The sequence below is a fragment of the Delphinapterus leucas genome, chromosome 5 (assembly GCF_059928025.1).
Source record: "Delphinapterus leucas isolate spDelLeu-1000000601 "Yukka" chromosome 5, BTC_Dleu_Yukka2, whole genome shotgun sequence".
In the NCBI taxonomy this organism is placed as follows: Eukaryota; Metazoa; Chordata; class Mammalia; order Artiodactyla; family Monodontidae; genus Delphinapterus; species Delphinapterus leucas.
Window position 1 is genome coordinate 64,226,495 of NC_143133.1, and position 21,420 is coordinate 64,247,914.

The 21,420-nt window shown below is 34.2% G+C and overlaps 1 protein-coding gene across 4 annotated transcripts in view; it reads right to left on the reverse strand.

Annotated features, from left to right (window-relative positions):
- PDS5A (PDS5 cohesin associated factor A) overlaps positions 1 to 21,420 on the reverse strand; it is a 126,870-nt gene that overhangs the window by 14,295 nt on the left and 91,155 nt on the right. For all 4 annotated transcript variants that reach the window (XM_089911801.1, XM_089911800.1, XM_089911802.1 and 1 more), the window contains exons 19-29: positions 20,559 to 20,719; positions 17,297 to 17,420; positions 16,313 to 16,471; positions 13,788 to 13,856; positions 12,108 to 12,244; positions 8,662 to 8,785; positions 8,136 to 8,340; positions 7,518 to 7,632; positions 3,664 to 3,796; positions 2,985 to 3,104; positions 432 to 494 (exon numbers count right to left, since the gene is read on the reverse strand). In XM_089911801.1, coding sequence (XP_089767927.1) covers positions 432 to 494; positions 2,985 to 3,104; positions 3,664 to 3,796; positions 7,518 to 7,632; positions 8,136 to 8,340; positions 8,662 to 8,785; positions 12,108 to 12,244; positions 13,788 to 13,856; positions 16,313 to 16,471; positions 17,297 to 17,420; positions 20,559 to 20,719 — 1,410 coding nt within the window. The remainder of the gene's footprint in view (positions 1 to 431; positions 495 to 2,984; positions 3,105 to 3,663; positions 3,797 to 7,517; positions 7,633 to 8,135; positions 8,341 to 8,661; positions 8,786 to 12,107; positions 12,245 to 13,787; positions 13,857 to 16,312; positions 16,472 to 17,296; positions 17,421 to 20,558; positions 20,720 to 21,420) is intronic.

The window sequence follows — 21,420 nt, forward strand, 5'->3', positions numbered from 1 at the left end:
CAGGTAAACTACTGAGTATATATAGTAATAGTTTAGACACTGTTTATCAAATATTAAATTTTCCTTTGCTCTTTTAGATGTCATATTACCTTTATAGAATATAAACTGTCTAACTTATTAGTACTTTAAAATTATCTTTATCTTACACATCTAAATTTATTATACCATTTTTCAGGGAAATCTGCTTTGTGAATTCTAAATAACTTGAAGCCTATCAGTACTGGTGAGAACACATGGTTGTAATTCTAAAGTGGTTCATGGCAAAAAAAAAAAGCCTGAGAGAACAAATGCTTTAGATGCTGTAATCCACAACATGATCCCTAAGAATCAGGAACTATAAAATCTGAAGGACATTTAAAGGTTATTTCTAAGAATAGCAGAAGTAATATGCACATGAGATAAAGATCCCCCAATTATCTAGTACATAATACCTTTCCTGTTAACAGAAGTACTCTTGTCTCTTCTGAAATATAACTCTTGTCATTACAGAAGTCCTATCAAAAAAACAAACAAAAAAAAGTAAACATACTTTTATTGTCCATACAAGACTTCAAGGCATTCTGCTTTACAATAACAGTTTCATTTGAGCCAAGAAACATATCAAACCATCAAAGCATATTTCATGAACCATACCATAAGTCTAGTTTTAAAATTAACTCAGTGACACACAAGACTTAGTCAAACGTCAGATATAAATTACTTAAATCACATTTTTTTTTGGCAGCGCCACGTGGCTTCCAGGAGCCTAGTTCCCTGACCAGGAATTGAATCCAGGCCATAGTCGGTGAAAGCACGGAGTCCTAACCACTGGAATGCCAGGGAATTCCCTTAAATCACATTTTAAATAAAACACATTTCTATTCTTTCATATGGTTCAGGGCAAACAGTCTCCAGTTTATTCAATGAACTATGTTCTCCACTCTATTATAAAATTTACTTTTTAAAAAAATTTATTTGGCCACACCACGTGGCACACGGGATCTTAGTTCCCCAACCAGGGACTGAAGCCACGCCTCCTGCAGTGGAAGCAAGGAGTCTTAAGCTCTGGACTGCCAGGGAAGTCCCTAAAATTTACTTCTTTGGGGCTCCCAAAGCATCCAAAATGGTACTATGCATATATCAGGCACTTAATATTCACTAAAAGAACCCCACACAGAATCTCAAGAAAATTATCCTTACTGAAAAAAAATCTGTTACTTTAATTAAAAATGATTTGTTTCCTAGAACCATAAGTAGACTGTCCAAATCATAAAGGTAAATACACCATCAAAATCTAACTAAGTCAATTATAATGTTCTTTGGCTGCAGTGATATTAACCAGTTAATAAATGAATTAAACCAAATGTGGACACTGATGATACTTCTGAAAGTTACATCTGTATAAGAGTTCAATTTGATCCTATGCTGCCTCTATCTGTTAATTACCCTGGGAATAGCACACGAGTAAACCACAATGGTCTCACAGAAGCAAAATGACTTACTGCCGTCTGGAAGTTCATTAATTTGTAAGTAATCGCACTTAAAAAATTATTTTTCTTTTATTAAGTTTACCTTCACACTAGTGTCACAGAAAAGAACAGAAGGCTTAAATGTGCCTATAAAAAGAAATAACACTTTTGGCATGTGTTCTAGGCAAGGCTGTTATCTTTCTTTTCTTCCCCACAAAGGCTTTTATGTAGCTAGAATAAATGTTACATGAAGATATACTATAGCTTCACTAAGCTATCTTAATATGCCTAGTTTTCTCCTGTCTGAATTTATACCATATTAAAAGCAACATATTAGAAAAGGAAATGAGGAAAGCTGATCATTTAAAACAGAAAAAAACCAAAATTATTATTAAGAAGGCAGAAGACATTCTAAGTTTCAATATCAAAACAAAAAACAATTAGAATCAGGTGTAGTGACAAACAGCAATTTAAATTCTTGATGATGTATGAAGATTCTATTTGGGTACTATTCCAGTCATGATAGCCCTGGGTCAACAATAAAGTAAATTTAAATTCAGGAGCTCACTCAGGAGTGTTTATAAAGACCAGTAAATTCAATTAGAACAGAAGTAACTTTGCAATCCTTATTATTCCTATCAAAACCAGGCAGAGTAAATTCTGAGTACTAAATCAAAGTCTGATTAAAATTTTTGTTGAAAATTTTAAATGCCTTATTTTTTCCAATTAAAAATATTAAGGATATTTTTTTAAACAAAGCACAGGGAAGTTAAACTTTAAAATACCACCTTAAAGTAGGTAATAAATAAAAGGCATTCTTTTTGAAAAAGTTTCTTAATCCAAATTAGCTGGAAAAACTTAAAGAGCTTTAGTTAGCTGAAAAATTTACTTACATGGAAAACTTCATTTGCTGACAGCAGAATAAATGTACTATTTATTATTAATACCATTTATTAAATGCTTACTTTGTGACAAACTCTTAGAAACCTAGGTATATTAGTAATTGTTCACAGGTATTATCATCATCTGCGTTTTAGAGATGAAGACACTGAGGCTTTGGAGAGTTACCATGTGTAAGGTCCCTCAAAATTAGAAATGGTTGATTCGAATCCAGGTCTGTCAATTGCCAAGACCAACTCCATTCATTCTAACATTTTATTTCATATATAGATGTATATATATTTATACTCTACCAAATATTTTGTTTACTTCTTGTCTGAAAAAATACTAACAGTGTTTTAATGAGATGAAAACAATTTAAGAAATTTGAAAATTCCTCTTACATATTAGAAATATCCAGAAGGAATAGCTCACATACGAACACCACCACCAAGCTTGATTTGTATTCTCTACTCTGTAAGGTGAGAATGATATTTTTCAGGCTTTGGAAGACAATCTCCCATTTCTTGATAAACTCACAGAGGTTTTTTTTTTTTTTTTTACTCTGTAGTCAAGACAATCCAATACTTGCCACTAGGGTTGATGGTAACAAATTTAAATAGGTTTAGTATGGTAGAAAAATGAAGGGAAGAATACCTTTTCAGGTTGTGTAAAAAATTTCATTGGAAGGACCGGATCCTTTGGTGAATCTGCATTGCATAAAGCACTTTTACTATTTATAACACACAGGGCCACATCACACACTGTATAAAGTTTCTGGGGAGGAAAAAAAAAAAAATCACATATACCTTTCAGTAGTGAAAAATAACCACAAGTACCAATTCTAACCAATATATAAAATTGAATCAAAACAATAATATGGGGTTATTATTTATTCCTTGAACATTCTGCATTTGTATTTGGCATTTCTTCTTATGTAGCCTCCTAGTAAACAACAACAAAAAAGACCCCTTCATCTTAATTTAACATGAATGCCAAGTATGTGTTAAAAGCAATAAACCAAACGAAAGGAAACATACAAAAAGAATATCTACTTGTCTGTAACTCTTACTAAAAGTTCTTAAGACAGCATAGTTGTAAATTTTACTAGTTCTTATTCCTGTGCTCTGTAAAAGTTTTAATATCTTTTTCAAAGTAATAAATGTTCTTCAAATAATAGAATTCAATTTAATGAAATAAAGTAAAAACTAAGTATGTATTTTTAATAAATGTTCTGTATTTTATTATGTAATAGTTAGGAAAAACGAGTGGGACAAGGGTCATAATATTTTTTCCTGTAATATCTTAATACCCACTGGCCTAATATATATCTTACTTCATTTGTCTTGGATTCATCTGGAGACTGGGCATCTTTTGTTAGCTTGATGTTCTCTGCCATCTTTTTCATAAAGGCATGGCTGTTATTTTCATTCTTTGTCATCAAAACTTCAAGCATGAACCACAGGCACCTAAATGACAAACATATTCATTTAGTAAAGAGACTGATTGTAGGTGCTTTTGCTTAAGGGATTTAATAGCTTACTGGGAAGTTCTGTTGTCTGAATATAATAAGAGTATAATACAGAGAAAACGCTAATGATTAACAGAAATATCCTGTTAATAATATTCAATTCAAATAGAATCATATCACAAATAACAAATATGAACATATAGCTTAATATGAGAAAGTCTGACAGTTTCATGAGGCAAAGATTCATTCTATAGGTATTTAATAAACATTTAGATGATATAACGTGTATTAATATCCAGCAATGATAAGCGAACCAGCATACAGCACAGTCTTGCCATTTTGACTATTTGCAAGGTATGTAGAAGATCTAAGATTTGTATGTAATTCTACTGTGACATAACTGAATTTCACATGCTATGAGGCTGGTGTGCATAGTAACCAGTAATTCAGCTAAATAGTCACATCTCAAACCATTTTTGCTGTTTTCTACTTGTTACTTTATATTCATTTAATACATAAAGTGTCTGAAGGTGACACCTGAATTTCTAAGTAAAAATGAATCCCAAATCAGGATGAACATTAGAATCACTTGGGGAGCTTACATCGACAAATCTAGGATCAAAGCCTATTATTAAGTTCCCATGATGATTCTCAGGCAGCCACCATGGACTTACAGTTTTACTCCATCAACAGGAGAGAAAAAACATTTTATGATAATCTCTGTATACTTCTTTGGCTATAGTATATGTAAATGTCTTAAGAGACTACTGTAAGGGGGAAATAGATTAATGTACTTTGTCTTTAGTAGACCTGTCTTACAAGAAATACTAAACTCAGCCCTTCGGGCTGAAACGAAAAAACAATAGACAGTAACTTGAAGCTGTAAGAAATAAAGAACACTGGTAAAGGTAATCACATAGGTAATATAGAGCCAGCATTACTGAACTTCTGATTTGTAACTCCTTTTTAAATATATGACTTAAAAGGAAAATGCATAAAATAATCATATATATGTAAAATAAAACAATGTATAAAGATATAATTTTATCAATTAAAATATAAAGGGAGTGGAATAAAGTTGTATAAAAGCAGACTATCTATATACTCATGAAACTAAGTTGCTATTATTCTAACTAGGCTGTTACAACGTTAAGATGTTAAGTGTAATCATTAAGAAAATAACTAAAAAATATACACAAAAGCAAGGAATCAAAAAGGTTCCCTACAAAAAACAACTACAGCTGACCCTTGAACAACACAAGAGTTAGGGGTGCTGACCCTCTACACAGTTCAAACCTGTGTTGTTCAAGGGTCAACTGTAAATACAAAAACGAGAGGCTATGGAGCAATTAAGTAACAAAAAATAGGTAAGACACAGAGAAAACTAACGGCTATATGGCAGAAGTATTCCTTATCAGTAATTACTTTAAATGAAAATAGATTAAATCCCCCAATTAAAAAGCAGAGAAGCAGAGTACATTGGGGGGGGGGGAAGATCCATCTATATCTTATCTACAAGAGACTCACTTTAGATATAAAAACACAAATTATTTGAAAGTAAAAGGATGAAAAAAATATACTCATTCAAACAGTAACCAAATGAGAGCTGGTGGCTATTTTAGAATTAGACAAAATGGATTGCAAAAGACCCAGAAGGACTATATTGATGAAAGTAAAACCAGTAAGAAGATATGACTATTATAAACACATACGAACCTAGCAACAAAGCCCCAAAATCTATGAAGCAAAAATTGACAGAATTGAAGGGAGAAATACATGTTTCCACAATAACAGATTTCAATACCCTATTTTCAATAATGGATGGAAAAACCAGACAGGGACTAAAAAGAAAATAAAGAACTTGAACAACACTATAAACCAATAAGATATCAGACATATATGGAACACTCCAAATAACAATAGCAGAATACACATTTTTCTCAAGTGAACATGGTATAGTCTCCAGGGCAGACCGTATGGTAGGCCATAAAACAAGTCTTAATAAAAAGTATCTTTTCTGACCAGAATGGCATGAAACTAAGTCAATAAAAGAAGGAAAATAGGGAAAACTGGAAAACTCACACATATATGGAAATTAAACCACACATTCCTATGTTTTTTTTTTGGCCGTGTGGCTTGTGAGATCTTAGTTCCCTGACCAGTGATTGAACCCAGGGCCTTGGCAGTGAAAGCAGAGTCCTAACCACTGGACCACGCCAGGGAATTCCCAAACCACACACTCTTAAACAACCAATGGGTCAAAGAAGGAAATCACAAGAAAAATTAGAAAATACCTTAAGACAAATAAAACAAAAACACAACATACCATACTTATAGGATTCAGCACTGGTAGTACTAAAAGGGAAATTTACAGCGATAACACCCTCTGTTAAGAAACAACATCTCAATGAATGATCTAACTATACCTTAAGAAACTGTACACCTTAACTAGAAAAAGAAAAGTGAACACTTCAAATTACATGGTAACTTAAAATGAAATGTTTAAAGATACTCAAAAGTACTGCATGCTAGATAGAACCAAAAAGTATGTGCCAGTGATTTCAATCCTAACTGACGACTTCAGTACTTCTCCCACATCACTGTTGCCTCTCGCAAATCTAATCCCTTTTTCACATGACTGCCTTGCAACTGAAATAGGGCTAAAAAGGTTCCTTAACACAGACCTTGTGTTCTAGGCAAATACATACATCACCTTTTCACTTTATGAAAGTGCTTTCTGGAAAATCCCAAAATAAAAGTTATTTAAAAAAAAAAGGAAAAAGAATTTGCAAATAAAATATATTTATTAAGTAAACAGAAACTAGAATTGGAAGATATTTTAGGGATTATCTATTTCATATCTTGCATTTTATGGATAAGGCAACTGAAGCAGAGAAGTAAAGTTTTTACTCAGATAGCTAAGACTAGAACCTATGTCTCCTGAAAGAGCTACAGGAGGCAGAGATAAACTGTTGATTACAACCTCAAATAAGATTAGGGATAAGGCTTCATGTCACATATAGAAAAATCATAGTACTTTAAATACAAGCTGAAGGAACCAATTTAAACGTGCAAAGCAAAAGCACAGCAATGGGAAAACAGACATTGCTTTAAAGTTTCTTGGAGGTCATTTGTAGACAATCCTAGGCTACTTCATACTTGTTCACTCACCCTGCATCATATATAAAGTTCTATTTTACATAAAAACACTTCTTAAACAAGTGTTTTGCAATTGTTTACCTGCCTGTCTTTCCACTAGAGACAAATCTCTCTGTGACGGGTGTAACAAATCTAATTTTGTATTACCATAGACCTGCCACAGAGTATCTCGTACGTGTGTGCATATTTTTGAGGAATTATCTTTTGAGGTTGAAGTATAGTTTTAAGGAGAGAAATTTTCACTACATGGCTTTCTAAATTATCAAACTGAAGTAACTGAAGCCCATCTTAATACAAAGGTAAAAATAACATAAAGACCAAATCAACTTATTTCACAGAATCAGCTAAAGCTAACTGCAAACAAACAGGAAACAAACAAAACAACCAAATAGAACTTATTAGATAGGAACAAGTTTGTAAGATGAAACTTAAAATTTACAATAGAAGAATAAAACCATAAAGATGTTTTTATTCTAATGCGAATAGTAAAAGGAAAAAGTTTAGCATTTTTTAAAAAGGAAAAATAATTGTTAGACTTATTAAAAATCAACATGACTTACTCTTTAATATCACGAAGTTGATCAACATCTTGTGATCTTGTAAAATCTGGATCATGGGCTAGCAGGTGAATCATATACGGAACTACATACTCAGGCAACAGTGATAATAATTTCTCTGAAGTGAAAACATTATTATTAACAATAGTAATAATAGCCTTTATAAAAATCCCTCCCTAATTTACGTTCTAACCGCTTCAGTTAACATTTTTTCCCTCAGTTATTTCTAAATTAGAGGCAACATGACATCTAGATGATACTGAAATAACTTTTTTCAATTTTGAAGGCTACTGAAGACAAAGGATAATTTAAGATTGAGTCCCTGGCAAAGTTAGGAAAGTAATTCTTTACTCTCTGACATCAGAGCAATGTATTCAAATCAAGCCACACTGCAGATTCCATAAGAAAAAACGCAGTTCCCCCAAACAGTTTTATGCATTATAAATAGGACTCAGAAACCAGGATTTTAGATTTTACTTACATCTTAGCTACAACAACAGCATTCTATAAAGGTCCCAGTGTTATTATAAACTATAATAGAAATATATGAAATAAAACCCTCCACAAGTTGATACACTGACAAGATATATCTGCACACTGAGCACTTTGAAAGTTACTTACCAGTAGCCATGGGGTTCTGTTTAATGTACTCCCTGCGTATACTGATATTTTTTAGTAAACACTGTCGTGCATGTGCTCTTCTCTCCTTCACAGGATCTTTGGCACACAAGGCAAAGATCGCCATATACTCCAATGGGAGGAGTAACTTCACAAGTGCCTTATGTAGCTTCTGAGCAAATATCTGCCTTACTTGATAGCACTCATCCTACAGCAGCACAAAACCAAAAATACTTAAATAAAAGTATTAGTACTTTTAAAACCATGACAAAAACCTAGTTTAGTTTTTAAAAATTGGCATTTACAAAAAAACAATTTAAGCATTTTTAATGTCTTCATTTAAAAAAAAAAGATAATTATACTGAGGGAGTAAATAACTTAATTTTGGGGAGTTAACTGGTTAGAATAGTAATAATAGCAGTCCCTTTTGTGCATACATCCATACAGCAAATGGATCTGTAATCTATAGAAAGTAAATAAATTTAACTTTGAAGGCCAAGTAAATGACAAAAATAAGATTGTTACTTACATTAATAACAAGCGCACAGAGCTGAAACTGTTCTGGGGTTATAATTTCATGGTAACAAGGTTCCTGAGCAAGCTTCATTATGGCACTACCAGCAGCTAATCGCAAGCGAGACATATCAGATTTACTATAAACAAACAAAAAAGAAATAAACATTTCCTATAACCATTATCATTCACAAAACTCTTTGATCCCTTTTTGACTGTTAAGGTCTTTAGCATAATTTATGCTTAAAATGACATAATGTACAAATATGGGAAATTTACTTTGAGTCCTTCAATTCAACACAGGGCAGAAGGCTCAAATCATTGTGACTATCTGATATTAAATTTATCTGCCTTCATTTAAAATTTTTAAATTTATTTTATTCAGGTATAGCTGATTTATAATATTATATTAATTTCAGGTGTACAACATAGTGATTCAAAATTTTTATAGATTATACTCCATTTATATTTATTATAAAATCTTGGCTATATTCCCCATGTTGTACAATATATCCTTGTACCTTATTTTATACATAGTAATTTGTACCTTTTAAGCCTGTACCCCTATCTTGCCCCTCCCCATCCCCAACAGTAACCACTAGTTTGTTCTCTGTATCTGTGAGTCTGCTTCTTTGTTATATTCACTAGTTTCTTTAATTAATCAACCAGTCAATCAAATTAATTAACTTTTTGGCTGTGTTGGGTCTTTGTTGCTGGACGCAGGCTTTCTCTAGTGGCGAGCGGGGGCTACTCTTCGTTGCAGTGCGTGGGCTTCTCATTGCGGTGGCTTCTCTTGTTGTAGAGCACAGGCTCTAGAGCGCAGGCTCAGTAGTTGTGGCACACGGGCTTAGTTGCTTTGCAGCATGTGGGAATCTTCCCAGACTAGGGCTCGAACCCGTGTCCCCTGCATTGGCAGGCAGATTCTTAACCACTGTACCACCAGGGAAGTCCTCATTAGTTTCTTTTAATTTTTTAGGTTCTATATATAAGTGATAACATACGGTATTGTCTTTGTCTGACTTATTTCACTAAGCATGATACTCTCCAGGTCCATCCATGTTGTTGCAAATGGCAAAATTTCATTCTTTTTTTATGTTTGCCTTCGTTTTTAGTTACACTCTAGCTTAGATCTTCCACCACAGCTAAGCAACTCTGCTTATGCATACAACAGCACTAACTGCAACGCTAGCAAGAAACATTTACATTAGGAACTGTATTTCTCATTTTAAGAGGCATTCACATTCATCATAGAAAACTTGATATTAAAAAAACCTGAAAAATTAAAAATCACTTATTTAAAATCTATTGTATTTCCCACAATTTTTAAATGCATACACATATTTACACAGACATAACAGAAATCAATCTTAAGCCTACAAATGTCTGATGAAATGGAGGGGGCTATGAATTAGGAGGTGATCTGTACCAGAAAGTGGGAGGCATCAGACAAATATCTAAAAGGAAAGGATATGGAGGTGAGAGCCAGTCTCTCTCAGGTACTAGTCTCTTTCCTTTGCAACAGGAAGTTTTCCAAGGGACTCCAGGAGTCCAGGCACTCCCACCCACACCCAGTCAACTTTTATAAACTAAATGATAAAATGTGACAGTGAGGTGGTGAAAGGATAGTCTTCTTACTTCAACTGCTATAAGGAACATAACACAGCTTTGATATTTCAAAGACTTTAGGAAATGTGGAAAGCTGCCCTGAATCCACAAGGGACTATTATTTAGCATACAGGAGGAGAAAACATGGCACTCTTGGACCACATGACCATCAAACTGAGCACTGGTAACAATGAGGAACCCTCAAATGGCTTTAGAGGCAAATGATTCAGGAATTTAAAAAAATTAATGCTACTATTTGTGTACTTAACTCTGTAAGATGAGGAAACTGAGGCTTAGGAAAGTGACTTATACAAGTTCACACAGCTAGTAAATGGAGCGTAGGTAGAGTTGAATAAGTTTCTGATTCCAGAGCCTAAGCTAAACTATGGGATACATAACATCTAATTAAGATCTGCATAATATTTCATAACATGTGTGTTCCACAGTTAACCATTCCCCTATCTTCTGTGATGATAAAAAATGCTGGAAAGAACATGTTTGTATATGTATTTTTGTATGATTCTTTTATAATTTCATGAGTGTAAAAATAAAGAGTCAAAAAAAAAAGTCAATGGATAACATTTTTAAGGACTTAGAAACAAAGTGCGAAACTGTCCTGCCAAGACTGTGCCCATTTATATTCACAGGATTTATGAGGAACCCATTTCCCTGATCCCATGGAGTGATGATTGCTTAAAAAACTTTTTGCTGATTTGACAGACAAGAGGTTCCACTTAAATTAAAATTGTACTTATTGTATTTAGTGATGTCAAACACTTTTTTAAAGGTGAACTGGTAATATATAATCTTCATCTTTATTGGGGATCCTATTTATCATTGATTTGTAAGAGCTCATTATTAAGCCTTTGCTGTACACTGTACATAGTTTCCCCAAATTTAAAACTTCTCATTATCCCTACTCTTCAATCTGTTCGTGCATAGCTACCCTTGGCTTATTTTATGATAAAAATAATTTTTGATTTAGTTTTAGTTTTCTTCAGTTTATCAGAGCATTCAGCATCTCTACTGTAATTGTGCATTTCCTATCTCCTCCACTAGAATGCACATTCCTTAGAGGGAGAGATTATTGTATCTTTAAAAGGCTTGGTAGTACCTGGCACCTGATAGTGCTCAATAAATACTGAAAGCATAAATACATAGTTAAATCTATCCTCTAACAAAAATTTTAAAGTAAGAATCCATCACAAGTAGAACTTTTCAGTTATTTCAGCTGGACCCTAGTAAATAAAAAAATTTGGCTTTTATTTTCATCTTAAAAGGAACAGAAAGAAGAAATGGTGATCTCACAGATTTGAAGAGTGAACAGGTGTAGAAATGAAACAAAATTTTTTTTGGCATTTGCAGAACCTTGTATAGTCTTCTGCAAACCATTAGGAGGCTGCATCTCTTTCTTCTTTGAACCTACACTGAAATTTTTATTCCCTTCGTGGCATCAAGACACTCTACTTGTTCAATCACTATACTAGGGGTAAGTTCCTTAAAGGCAGGAATGGAATTTTATCTGTTATTGCTGCAATGCTTTTTGTAGTGTTTTGCAAAGAGTAGTAATTCAACAAATATTTGTTTAACTGATTCAAATGCTGAAGTTAACTGTAACAATGCTGTAGTGATTATTACTAAAAATTTACTGGAAAAAAAATTTACTGGAAAAAGGTGTCTTTAGGGATGAAGAAAAATACATGATCATTATTCAGATATAAACCCCAAATAAGTATGTAAAATTTAAACACAAAGCACATAGTGCAATTACAACAGTCAATATTAAGTAAATAATTCCTATGTAAGCTCTACCAACATCTTGAGCTAAAAAAACCTGGAAAGGAAGAAAAATCTCACCTGATCTTCTTTTGCTCTGTCAGGTCACCCTCACTAACCAACATCGCTGATAATAACCGAAGAGTTGAATTGGCAGATTTAGATTGGTTGTTTTTCATACCCAACAGCCACCTTACCAGAAGTTTAATTGCCTGTACCTATAAAATATTAACATGCTAAAAAAAGAAAGCAACTTAAAATTCCACTTAAAGGTTAGATTAATTTATGTTAATTAGATTAGTGAGATTACTTAGCTGCCGGAAGACATGTTTTATTAAACAAGCCTATAGGATAATAACAATGAGAACTAATACTTATTGTTTAATCTATGCCAGGTACTTTCCCCAGAGTTACACATATATTACTTTATTTAATCTCCCAAACAACTCTATGAGAGAGGTATTTTTTTTTTTCCAGTACGCGGGCCTCTCACTGTTGTGGCCTCTCCCGTTGCGGAGCACAGGCTTCAGACGCGCAGGCTCAGTGGCCGTGGCTCATGGGCCTAGCTGCTCCGCGGCATGTGGGATCTTCCCGGACCGGGGCACGAACCCGTGTCCCCTGCATTGGCAGGCAGACTCTCAACCACTGCGCCACCAGGGAAGCCCCGAGAGAGGTATTCTTATTTCCAATAAATAAGGCAACTTAGACACATTACTGTGATAACTTGCCGAAGGTCTGGCTCCTTGAATTCAGACTTTTCACACCTGAACAACTGCTTTTCAAATCATTTAAAAATATATTGTTTAAAAATAACTGAACTATACTGATTACAGTGATTAAAAATAACTATTTAGATAGACTGTAATATTTTTTGTAGTACTGAAAAACTATTTTGATTAAAAAACTAGGAGATTTCATAATTATTTGTAGCCATAATTGCTTGGTGGCTTATACTCAAAAGATTGTTATGGAATACATGCAAGAACTAGCTAAAGGATGTAGATATTATTTACTATATTTACTGACAACCTGGAAAAAGGAACTGATGGAATAGATGAGGACTGTGAAGCTACAAGGTGAAATAGATTATCAATCAAGTAAGATGATAATGAAGAAGTCTTGTTTTAAATCCCAAGACTACCACTTTAAAAATTAGCTTTCCTGAGGGATAATTTACATCTATCAGAAGTTTTCAATATGATGACAGCCATCTGTTTTTGCCAAGTTAATATTCTTATGCCTGTAGACAGACATTGGTAATGAGGCTAGGCCTGAGGTGCTCTGAGCATCAATATTCTACAATCTCTATGTAAAACAGCCTCACTGAAATTACCTTAGCAAGGCAGGAAGGTCTAAAGAACATGCTGACATACACCTATATGTAAATAAGTCAATGACAACCACAATTTGAGAAACATACTTTTTTTTTTTTTTTTTTGCAGTACGCAGGCCTCTCACTGTTGTGGCCTCTTCCGTTGAGGAGCACAGGCTCCGGACGCACAGGCTCAGCGGCCATGGCTCACGGGCCCAGCCGCTCTGCAGCATGTGGGATCTTCCCGGACCGGGGCACGAACCCGTGTCCCCTGCATCGGCAGGCGGACTCTCAACCACTACACCACCAGGGAAGCCCACAACTTTTGATTTAAAAATAAAGTACCTCATTTAAAATGCTTATTAACTGTTAGGTTTAAAAAAAAAAAAGGGTATCTATAAATGTTCTTTATCTCAACATAAAAGTTATTAAGACCTACACAAATTTACCTTTGCTAGTACTTCAGGGGAAACCTCTTCATCTGGAGACCATAATTTCCCATTCTTCTCACCTGTTGACTATAGACAATTGAATAAATTTAACTTTTAGAAAAAAATTGCAAATTTTGCTCATTAAGTTTTTCATGCTGAACAGTGCAGTGCTCTAGGAAACCCACAGAAAGTCACCAAGTAGGGACTTGAAAAGAAGAACAAAGTTAGAGGGCTCAAACTTCCTGATTTTGAAACTTAACTACAAATCTATGAGAATCAAGACAATGTGGCTGGTACCTACATAAGTATAGACATATAGACCAATGGAATGAAACAGAAACCCAGAAAACCTCACATATATCACATATATGGTCTACTGATTTTTAACAAAAGTGCTAAGAGACCATTTATTGGGAAAAGAACAGTCTCCTCAACAAATGGTGCTGGAAAAACTAGATACAGCAACAAGCAAAGGAATGAAGCTGGACTATTACCTTATATCATATATAAAAATTAACTCAAAAAAATGGACCAAAGATCTTTACTTAAGACTAAAAAACTCCTAGAAGAAGGTACAGGGGAAAATCTTTATAATCCTGGATTTGGCAAATACCTGACAAAGGTCTATATTCAGAATATATAAAGAATTTTTACAACTCAACAGCAACAAATTCAATTAAAAGTGGGCAAAAGACTCAATATCCAAAGAACCATCATTAAGCACATGAAAAAAAATCTCAACATCATTAGTCATTAGGGAAACAAATCAAAACCACAAGATACTACTTTGCACCTACTAGATGACTATTATCAAAAAAAACCAGGAAAGAATAAGTGTTGGCCAAGATGTAAAGAAACTGGAAGCCTTGAGCATGGCTGCTGGGAATGTAAAATGGTATAGCCACTGTGGAAAAATGTTTGGCAGTCCCTCAAAAAGTTTAGCATAGAATGACCATGTGACCCAACAATTCCACTCCTAGGTATATACCCCAAAGATTTGACTTTGGGGACTCAAATGTTCATATCAGCATTATTCACAACAGTCAAAAGGTAGAAAAAACCCAAGGGTCCATCAATAGAAGATAAACAAAATGTAAGTTACACATACAATGGAATACTATTCTGGCATAAAATGAAGTTCTGATACATACTACAACATAGCTGAATCTTGAAACCGTTATGCTAAGAGAAATAAGCCAGACACAAAAGGATAAATATTGTATGATAAGAGGTATCTAGAATAGGCAAATTCATAAAGCAGGAAAATAGAATAGAGGTTACCAGAGTCTGGGGGGAGAGAAGGCAATGGGGAGTTACTGGTTAATAGATACAGAGTTTCTCTCTGAGATGATAAAGTTCTGGAAATAGTGGCAATGGTTACACAACAATGTGGGTGTATATTTTAGGTGGCGGCTTGGGCCATTGTTGAGAGTTGCTTGGCTTTCCTGGGTTATCCTCTGTGTATACAGGAGGTACACGTTATTAAACTTCTGTTTGTTTTTTAAACAAAAAACACCCAACAACAAGAATGTGGGTGTATATAATGTAAGAGAACTGTACACTTAAAAAGGGATAAAATGGCAAAGTTTATATTATTTATATTTTACTACACACAAAAAAAGAGAACTATATTAAAATAGAATTTATCAACAATCAAGTCATCATCTAAGAAGTGTCAAATTTCACATCTGTTGCCAGCCAAATCTATCAGTAGTGCAAAGAACAGATGTATGGAGTAGGAAATGAGGCTTTGGCCATGCTCTTGCATCCCTATCACATCCAAATGGAGGGAGGGAAAAGGGTAAGGAGTGCGCTGGCAAGTATTTTTTTTTTAAGTTCCAGTACTGAGTGTTCAAAGGCTACTGGACCATTTAGAAAGACTAGATAAATTGGATAAGTTAGTACTGCACTGAAAGTCATCCACAATGATCCAGCAGGTAGACTGATTTGTGTCTTCATTCAATAACTCTTTAATTTAGATCTGTTTGGTAAAGTGGTGATTCTTAATCAGACACGTGTTTCAGTAATCACTTGGGGAGCCTTTTCAAGCTATACATCCCAAAGCTCCAACCCAAAGCTAATTAATCAGTATGTGTGCACGCATGTGTGCATGCGCACACACACACACTTCAATAACTAAAATAGAATACATAATCTAGTGCCAAAAGTGCAATGTAATTATATTTCAAAAAGCTAGTCAAATACAATTCCACTTATACTTTAAACAATATTTGATAAAATTCTAGTACTCTAGTTAATTGTCCTTCATAGTGTTTGACTTATACTTTTTACTTCATGATTCATCTATCTCATGTTCTCATTTTTTTCTTTCTTAAAAAAAAGTTAAGTTCTAGTAATAATAGCTACACAGCAGGATGTCATTTGGAAATTTAAGTAAGTAAATAAGGAGGTAAAATATATAATAATTTTAAAGTAAAAGAGAATCATACATAGAGAGAAGCAGAAGTGTTGTTTCTGTGAGAAATAAAGATGTAAACAGTCTTAGTCTTATGATTCTAAATTTAATTAAATGAGAAACTTACCCTGTCATTCATTAGCAGATCTTTCACAATAAAATTTGCTACTACAGATTTCATTGGGGAAGCAAATTGATCTGGTGCTAACATAGATATGTGGCCCAATGAAACTAATGGAGTTATAAGTTGTTCTGGTACATCAGCATTGAGACTCCTACTGAGTGGCTATAAGAATAAAACAGTCAAAATTACTAGTTTGTTTTATAAATATCTAGACATTGTACAGAAACAGTAAATGTTCCTGAGTCCTCCTGAATTTATCATGCCCCAAAAAATCTGTTCTAATGAGATGATCAAAAGTAACTTCAATCATATTAGACACTTGATTCTTATTTCACCTACCGAAATTTAATAAGATTCAAAGGTAAACAAAGATAAAAGAAAAAAGTAAAGCCCACATATAAGGTAGAAGTAAAAGCAAGAAAATTCCTGCATGGTCAAATCAGCATTATTTTCAAGTCATGTACAATAGTTTTGTTATGTTGTTGAATTTCTTAACCTGTGGGAACATTTTAAATGACCATGGATCATAAAAAATAAGAGTTCATGGGTTCTGTTCATATTGTATCCAATTTATGATAATAGGAATACTTTTCCAGTAGTGGAATCAGGCAAAGGATCATACATAAGGAAAGGCAAACAGAACTAATTTTCAAGTAGGATTGTCCAGAATTTTAAACTGGGTGGTTCAAAGTCATCTACTGATAGTTTCTTAAACTAAATGGACCACTGAGCCAATAAAGCTAAAATTAAGTAAAATGTTGTAACACAAAACACACCAAACATCTTTCAATATGCAGTATTTGGTTATATAGTCTGATCTAAAGGCTGGGAATATCTAAAGTGCTGAATAAAACAAAGAGTCCCTGCTCCCATGGAATTTATATTCTAGAGTGGGACTAAATAGCTAAAAAACCAACTTTCTATCTTCATCAAACAACAGAGCATGAAAATAAAAATCAACAACACATCCTATGTAATTATATATACCTCAAAAATCTGTGCAAGCTGTACTTCTTTATTTGTGAATATGGCATGTATACAGTGAACGGCCTGTTTTGCTTGGTGGGGAGTACCTCTCTTTGCTTTCTGATGTAAGATGGGAATTAAGGTCCTGCAAAAAATAATAATCAGTTAAAAAAAAAAAAAGCCCATAAACCACAAGTAGTTCTTCTGGTTGTCTCCTACTTCATCTGCAGTAACTATCTGGATGTATGCTGGTAGAAAGCCTCTCTTCTAAATTACCTGATCTATAAAAAGATCTAAAACTCCTTCCCTGTCCCCAAGTATAATCCCAGAAATACAATGCCTCAAAAAAAAGGGCTACTACAGAAGACAATTTTCATTTTAAAGCCACCTCATGAATATGGAGAAATAAACAAGCCACCCTTAATTTATAATCTAAAATTGCCCCATGATATATTTTTACATTTATTTTCTGAGAAAATATTCCTAAATTTTCCACTTCCCTTTCACAATTCCTTTCAGTTATATTTAAAAAATTTTTTTTAAGAATCAAGTGTTTTTCTGTTTTTGTTTTTTTAAATATTTATTTATTTATGGCTGTGTTGGGTCTTAGTTGCAGCATGCAGGATCGTTTGTTGTGGCTTCTCTCTAGTTGTGGCACATGGGCTCCAGAATGCATGGGCGCAGTTGCAGTGCGAGGGCTCTCTAGTTGTGGTGCATGGGCTCCAGAGTGTGTGGGCTCTCTAGTTGTGGTGCAGGGGCTCAGCAGTCGCGGCTCATGGGCTTAGTTGCCCCAGGGCATGTGGGATCTTAGTTCCCTGACCAGGGATCAAACCCGTGTCCCCTGCATTGGAAGGCAGATTCTTAACCACTGGACCACCAGGAAAGTCCCCTGTTCAGTTATTTTAAAGCAACCATGGGGGGAAATAAAGTAGCAAAAGGCCAAGTTACATTAAAAAACAGAAATGAACATACCAGTGAAAGAGAGTATGCAAGGATATAGACAATACATAGGTAGAGAAGTAACAAAAACTTCTAACAATTATTGAGTACTTGTGCTAAGCACCCTTCTAAGTGGTGTTTTTAAAACAAAACAAAACAAAACATGGATTACTTAAATGAATCCTCACAATCACCCAAAGACTATTATTATGATCATTAAACAGATGAGAAAACTAAAGCACAAACATATTATTTATGTAAGCTTCTTAAGGTGACAGAGATAGGAAATGGTGGAATTGAGATTTAAAGATAAACATTTCTGGTCAGGGAACTAAGATCCCACGTGCAGCGGGGCAACTACGGAGCCTGTGCGCTGCCAACTACAGAGCCCATGCGCTCTGGAGCCCGCGTGCCACAACTAGAGCAAAGCTCATGTGCCACAACAAAGAACCCACGTGCCACAACTAAGACCCGACGCAGCCAAAATTTAAAAAATAAAATAAAATGGAAATTTTTTTAAAAAGATAAACATTTCTGTTCCAAATCCATGCACTTAACCACCACACTGACACTGAAGATTTACAACAATCTTTCTATAGAATATGGAAATACATATTACAGTCAATGCATTAAAATTGGCATACACATCAAATAGATAAAACATTCATAAAAAAATATCAAAATGTTAACACTGACTCTTTTCCTTTATATTTTCTAAAGTTTCAGCTTTTTACAATGATCTTATAAGTAGTTTTTTAAATCAGAAGAAAATCTGTAAAGCAAAACAAATATTTAAGGAAAGATACTTGTCATATATTTAATGCAATAAGACTACTTCATAAAGGTCAATGATATCAAATGCAATGGTGACAAAGGGTCCTCTTATATTAATGGGAGGCTAGACATTAAGAGCAATGCACCTCAAAAAAAAACCGGGAACATATGCTGGTCAGTCTAAGTCGAATTTGATATTTATGAATATGACACATTTCCCTCCCTGCAGTTTAGAATAATGAGAAGGATTTTCATGCCAAAATAGCTTCCTTGACTAGCACTGTTTAAGTCTTTCTTTGAAATTCATTTATCAGGGGAACAGTTCTTGTAAATAACACCAGTTAGTAACAAAAGAAGATACAGCGTTGATCAAATTGTTGTTAAATATATTATTAATTCTTCTTAGCCTAATGAATGGATGATGCATAGGTCAAGTTTAACCTTTCTCCTTGTTTTTCTAGTGTGCTACAATCCAGTGATGCCACCAGTGTTGTTACTGAGGTCCGCAGTGCTGTCCTTCTCTGCTTTTTCAGTGATTCTCTCCTTCCTTCCCCATTAATCTTAAGAACAAGAGGTTTTAGTCCTTGTGTCCAAAGTTAACTCTTCCACTGCTTCCTCTGGGATAGAATTCCTTTAAGAATAAATCCTTTACCTTAAAAAAGTATAGGTTTTCCCACCTTGAAAAACTCACAAATTAACTTTATCCTGTGTCAATGATCTTTTTCTATAATGTACGAAGATAAAATTATCATTTCTAGACTATAAACTCCTTAAGAGCAGGGACTGACAGTGGTAATCTTTTATATTAGCCAGTACAGTGCCGACAATGAAGAGAATGTACAATAAATGTTGAGTTATTTCTCAAATTAAACTATTAGCTTACAAATTCAATAAAAACTTTTAGGAGTCATGAGTCCTCTTGTCCTATTATTACCTCGTAAGGAAAAACGGGTTTAATTTGGATTTACCCCAGTCTATTTACATATATATAATAACATCCGATTATAATAGCTATCAGCAATGTGTTCTTCCTCCAAAAGACATCAGCACAATTTTGATCCTAAGGCAAGCTCTTTAAGATGCCTAAGTAAAAATACCAAAACATACTTCATTCTTACGAGGAGAGGGGAGGTAGTCTAGAAGAAGAGACAAAAGCACCATGGCCAACAACTAAGCAACGAATAAACATTTTATTAAGCACACTACTTGGTTATCCAATTCTTGGGTGGGATATGAAGGTAGTAGTTATTGAATTTGGAGTTGGAGAGAAAAAGATAAATTAGGAAGATATATTAATCCTAAATTCTATACTAACTTTTGATTGTTAATATTAATATTTTGAAATCATGTTGTTTAAACAAAGTTTCAGGTTGTTCCTCTGCCAATATTCTAATGGTAGAGGAGGTGTGTGAGGCCGAGAAAAGATGAAAACAAAGGATACAGTAAAGTAGCTTCTAAATAAAAGTTGTCTTTCCTCTCTCCTATCTTCCTAAGGAAAAGGGAAACAATGATCCTATGACTCCCAAACTTGGAAAACTTTTGTGTTTACCATGAGAAAAAACATACTCACGATCGTATCTGGGGTAGGTCTGTTTCTATTTTGTGGCCTGTATTTCTAAAAATTTGTATAGCAGCTTCTGCTACCTTGTCATCTTCCATTCTGAGGCACTGTAACAGGGACTCATATGTCTCTGCAGAGTGGAACGAGGTAGGATGTGTGAAAGACAGAACCTAGAGGAATAGATATAACTTTATAAGTACAGACAATGGTTTTAATCCATTAAAAGAAGAGAACTATTTTCTACTACAAATAAAATTTTAAATTATGGGCTGCATATGCTAGCAATACAACTAAGATTATATCTTGCAGTCTCCCTTGAAGTTGAGTTGTGGCTAATGATTCCTGACATACAGCCCTTGCTATATTTTCTTCTTCACCTCTTAGTCTATTCTGATACTGGGAATGTGGAAAATGTGGCTCCTTTTCGTGGAGTGATACTGTGATGCGAACAAAATGCTAACACTGAGCTTTATTTCACTGGCAAAAAGATACTCTATAAGGAAATATTTTAAATGAAATCCATCACAAAAAGTTCACTCATCATAACTAAAAACAAAGAAGCCATTATTGGGAACTCTTAATCACGATTACAAACATATAAATAATTATTCCCTTTATTGAGACGTAAGTTCCAGGCTATCCTTAAGGAATTTACAGCAAGTTAGATACGTATCTACAAAGTTTACCTTCCACGAAGTAGAAACAATTTAGTTAGCATAATACAGGCAGTAAGGGCCAAAAGTAGAAAAATAAGGAGGTGGGGGGAATGGAGTATGTAAACCCTCATTAACTTATTAAATAAGCATTGTTTTTTCTTTTTTTTGGCTGCATTGGGTCCTCATTGCTGTATGCGGGCTTTCCCCAGCTGCAG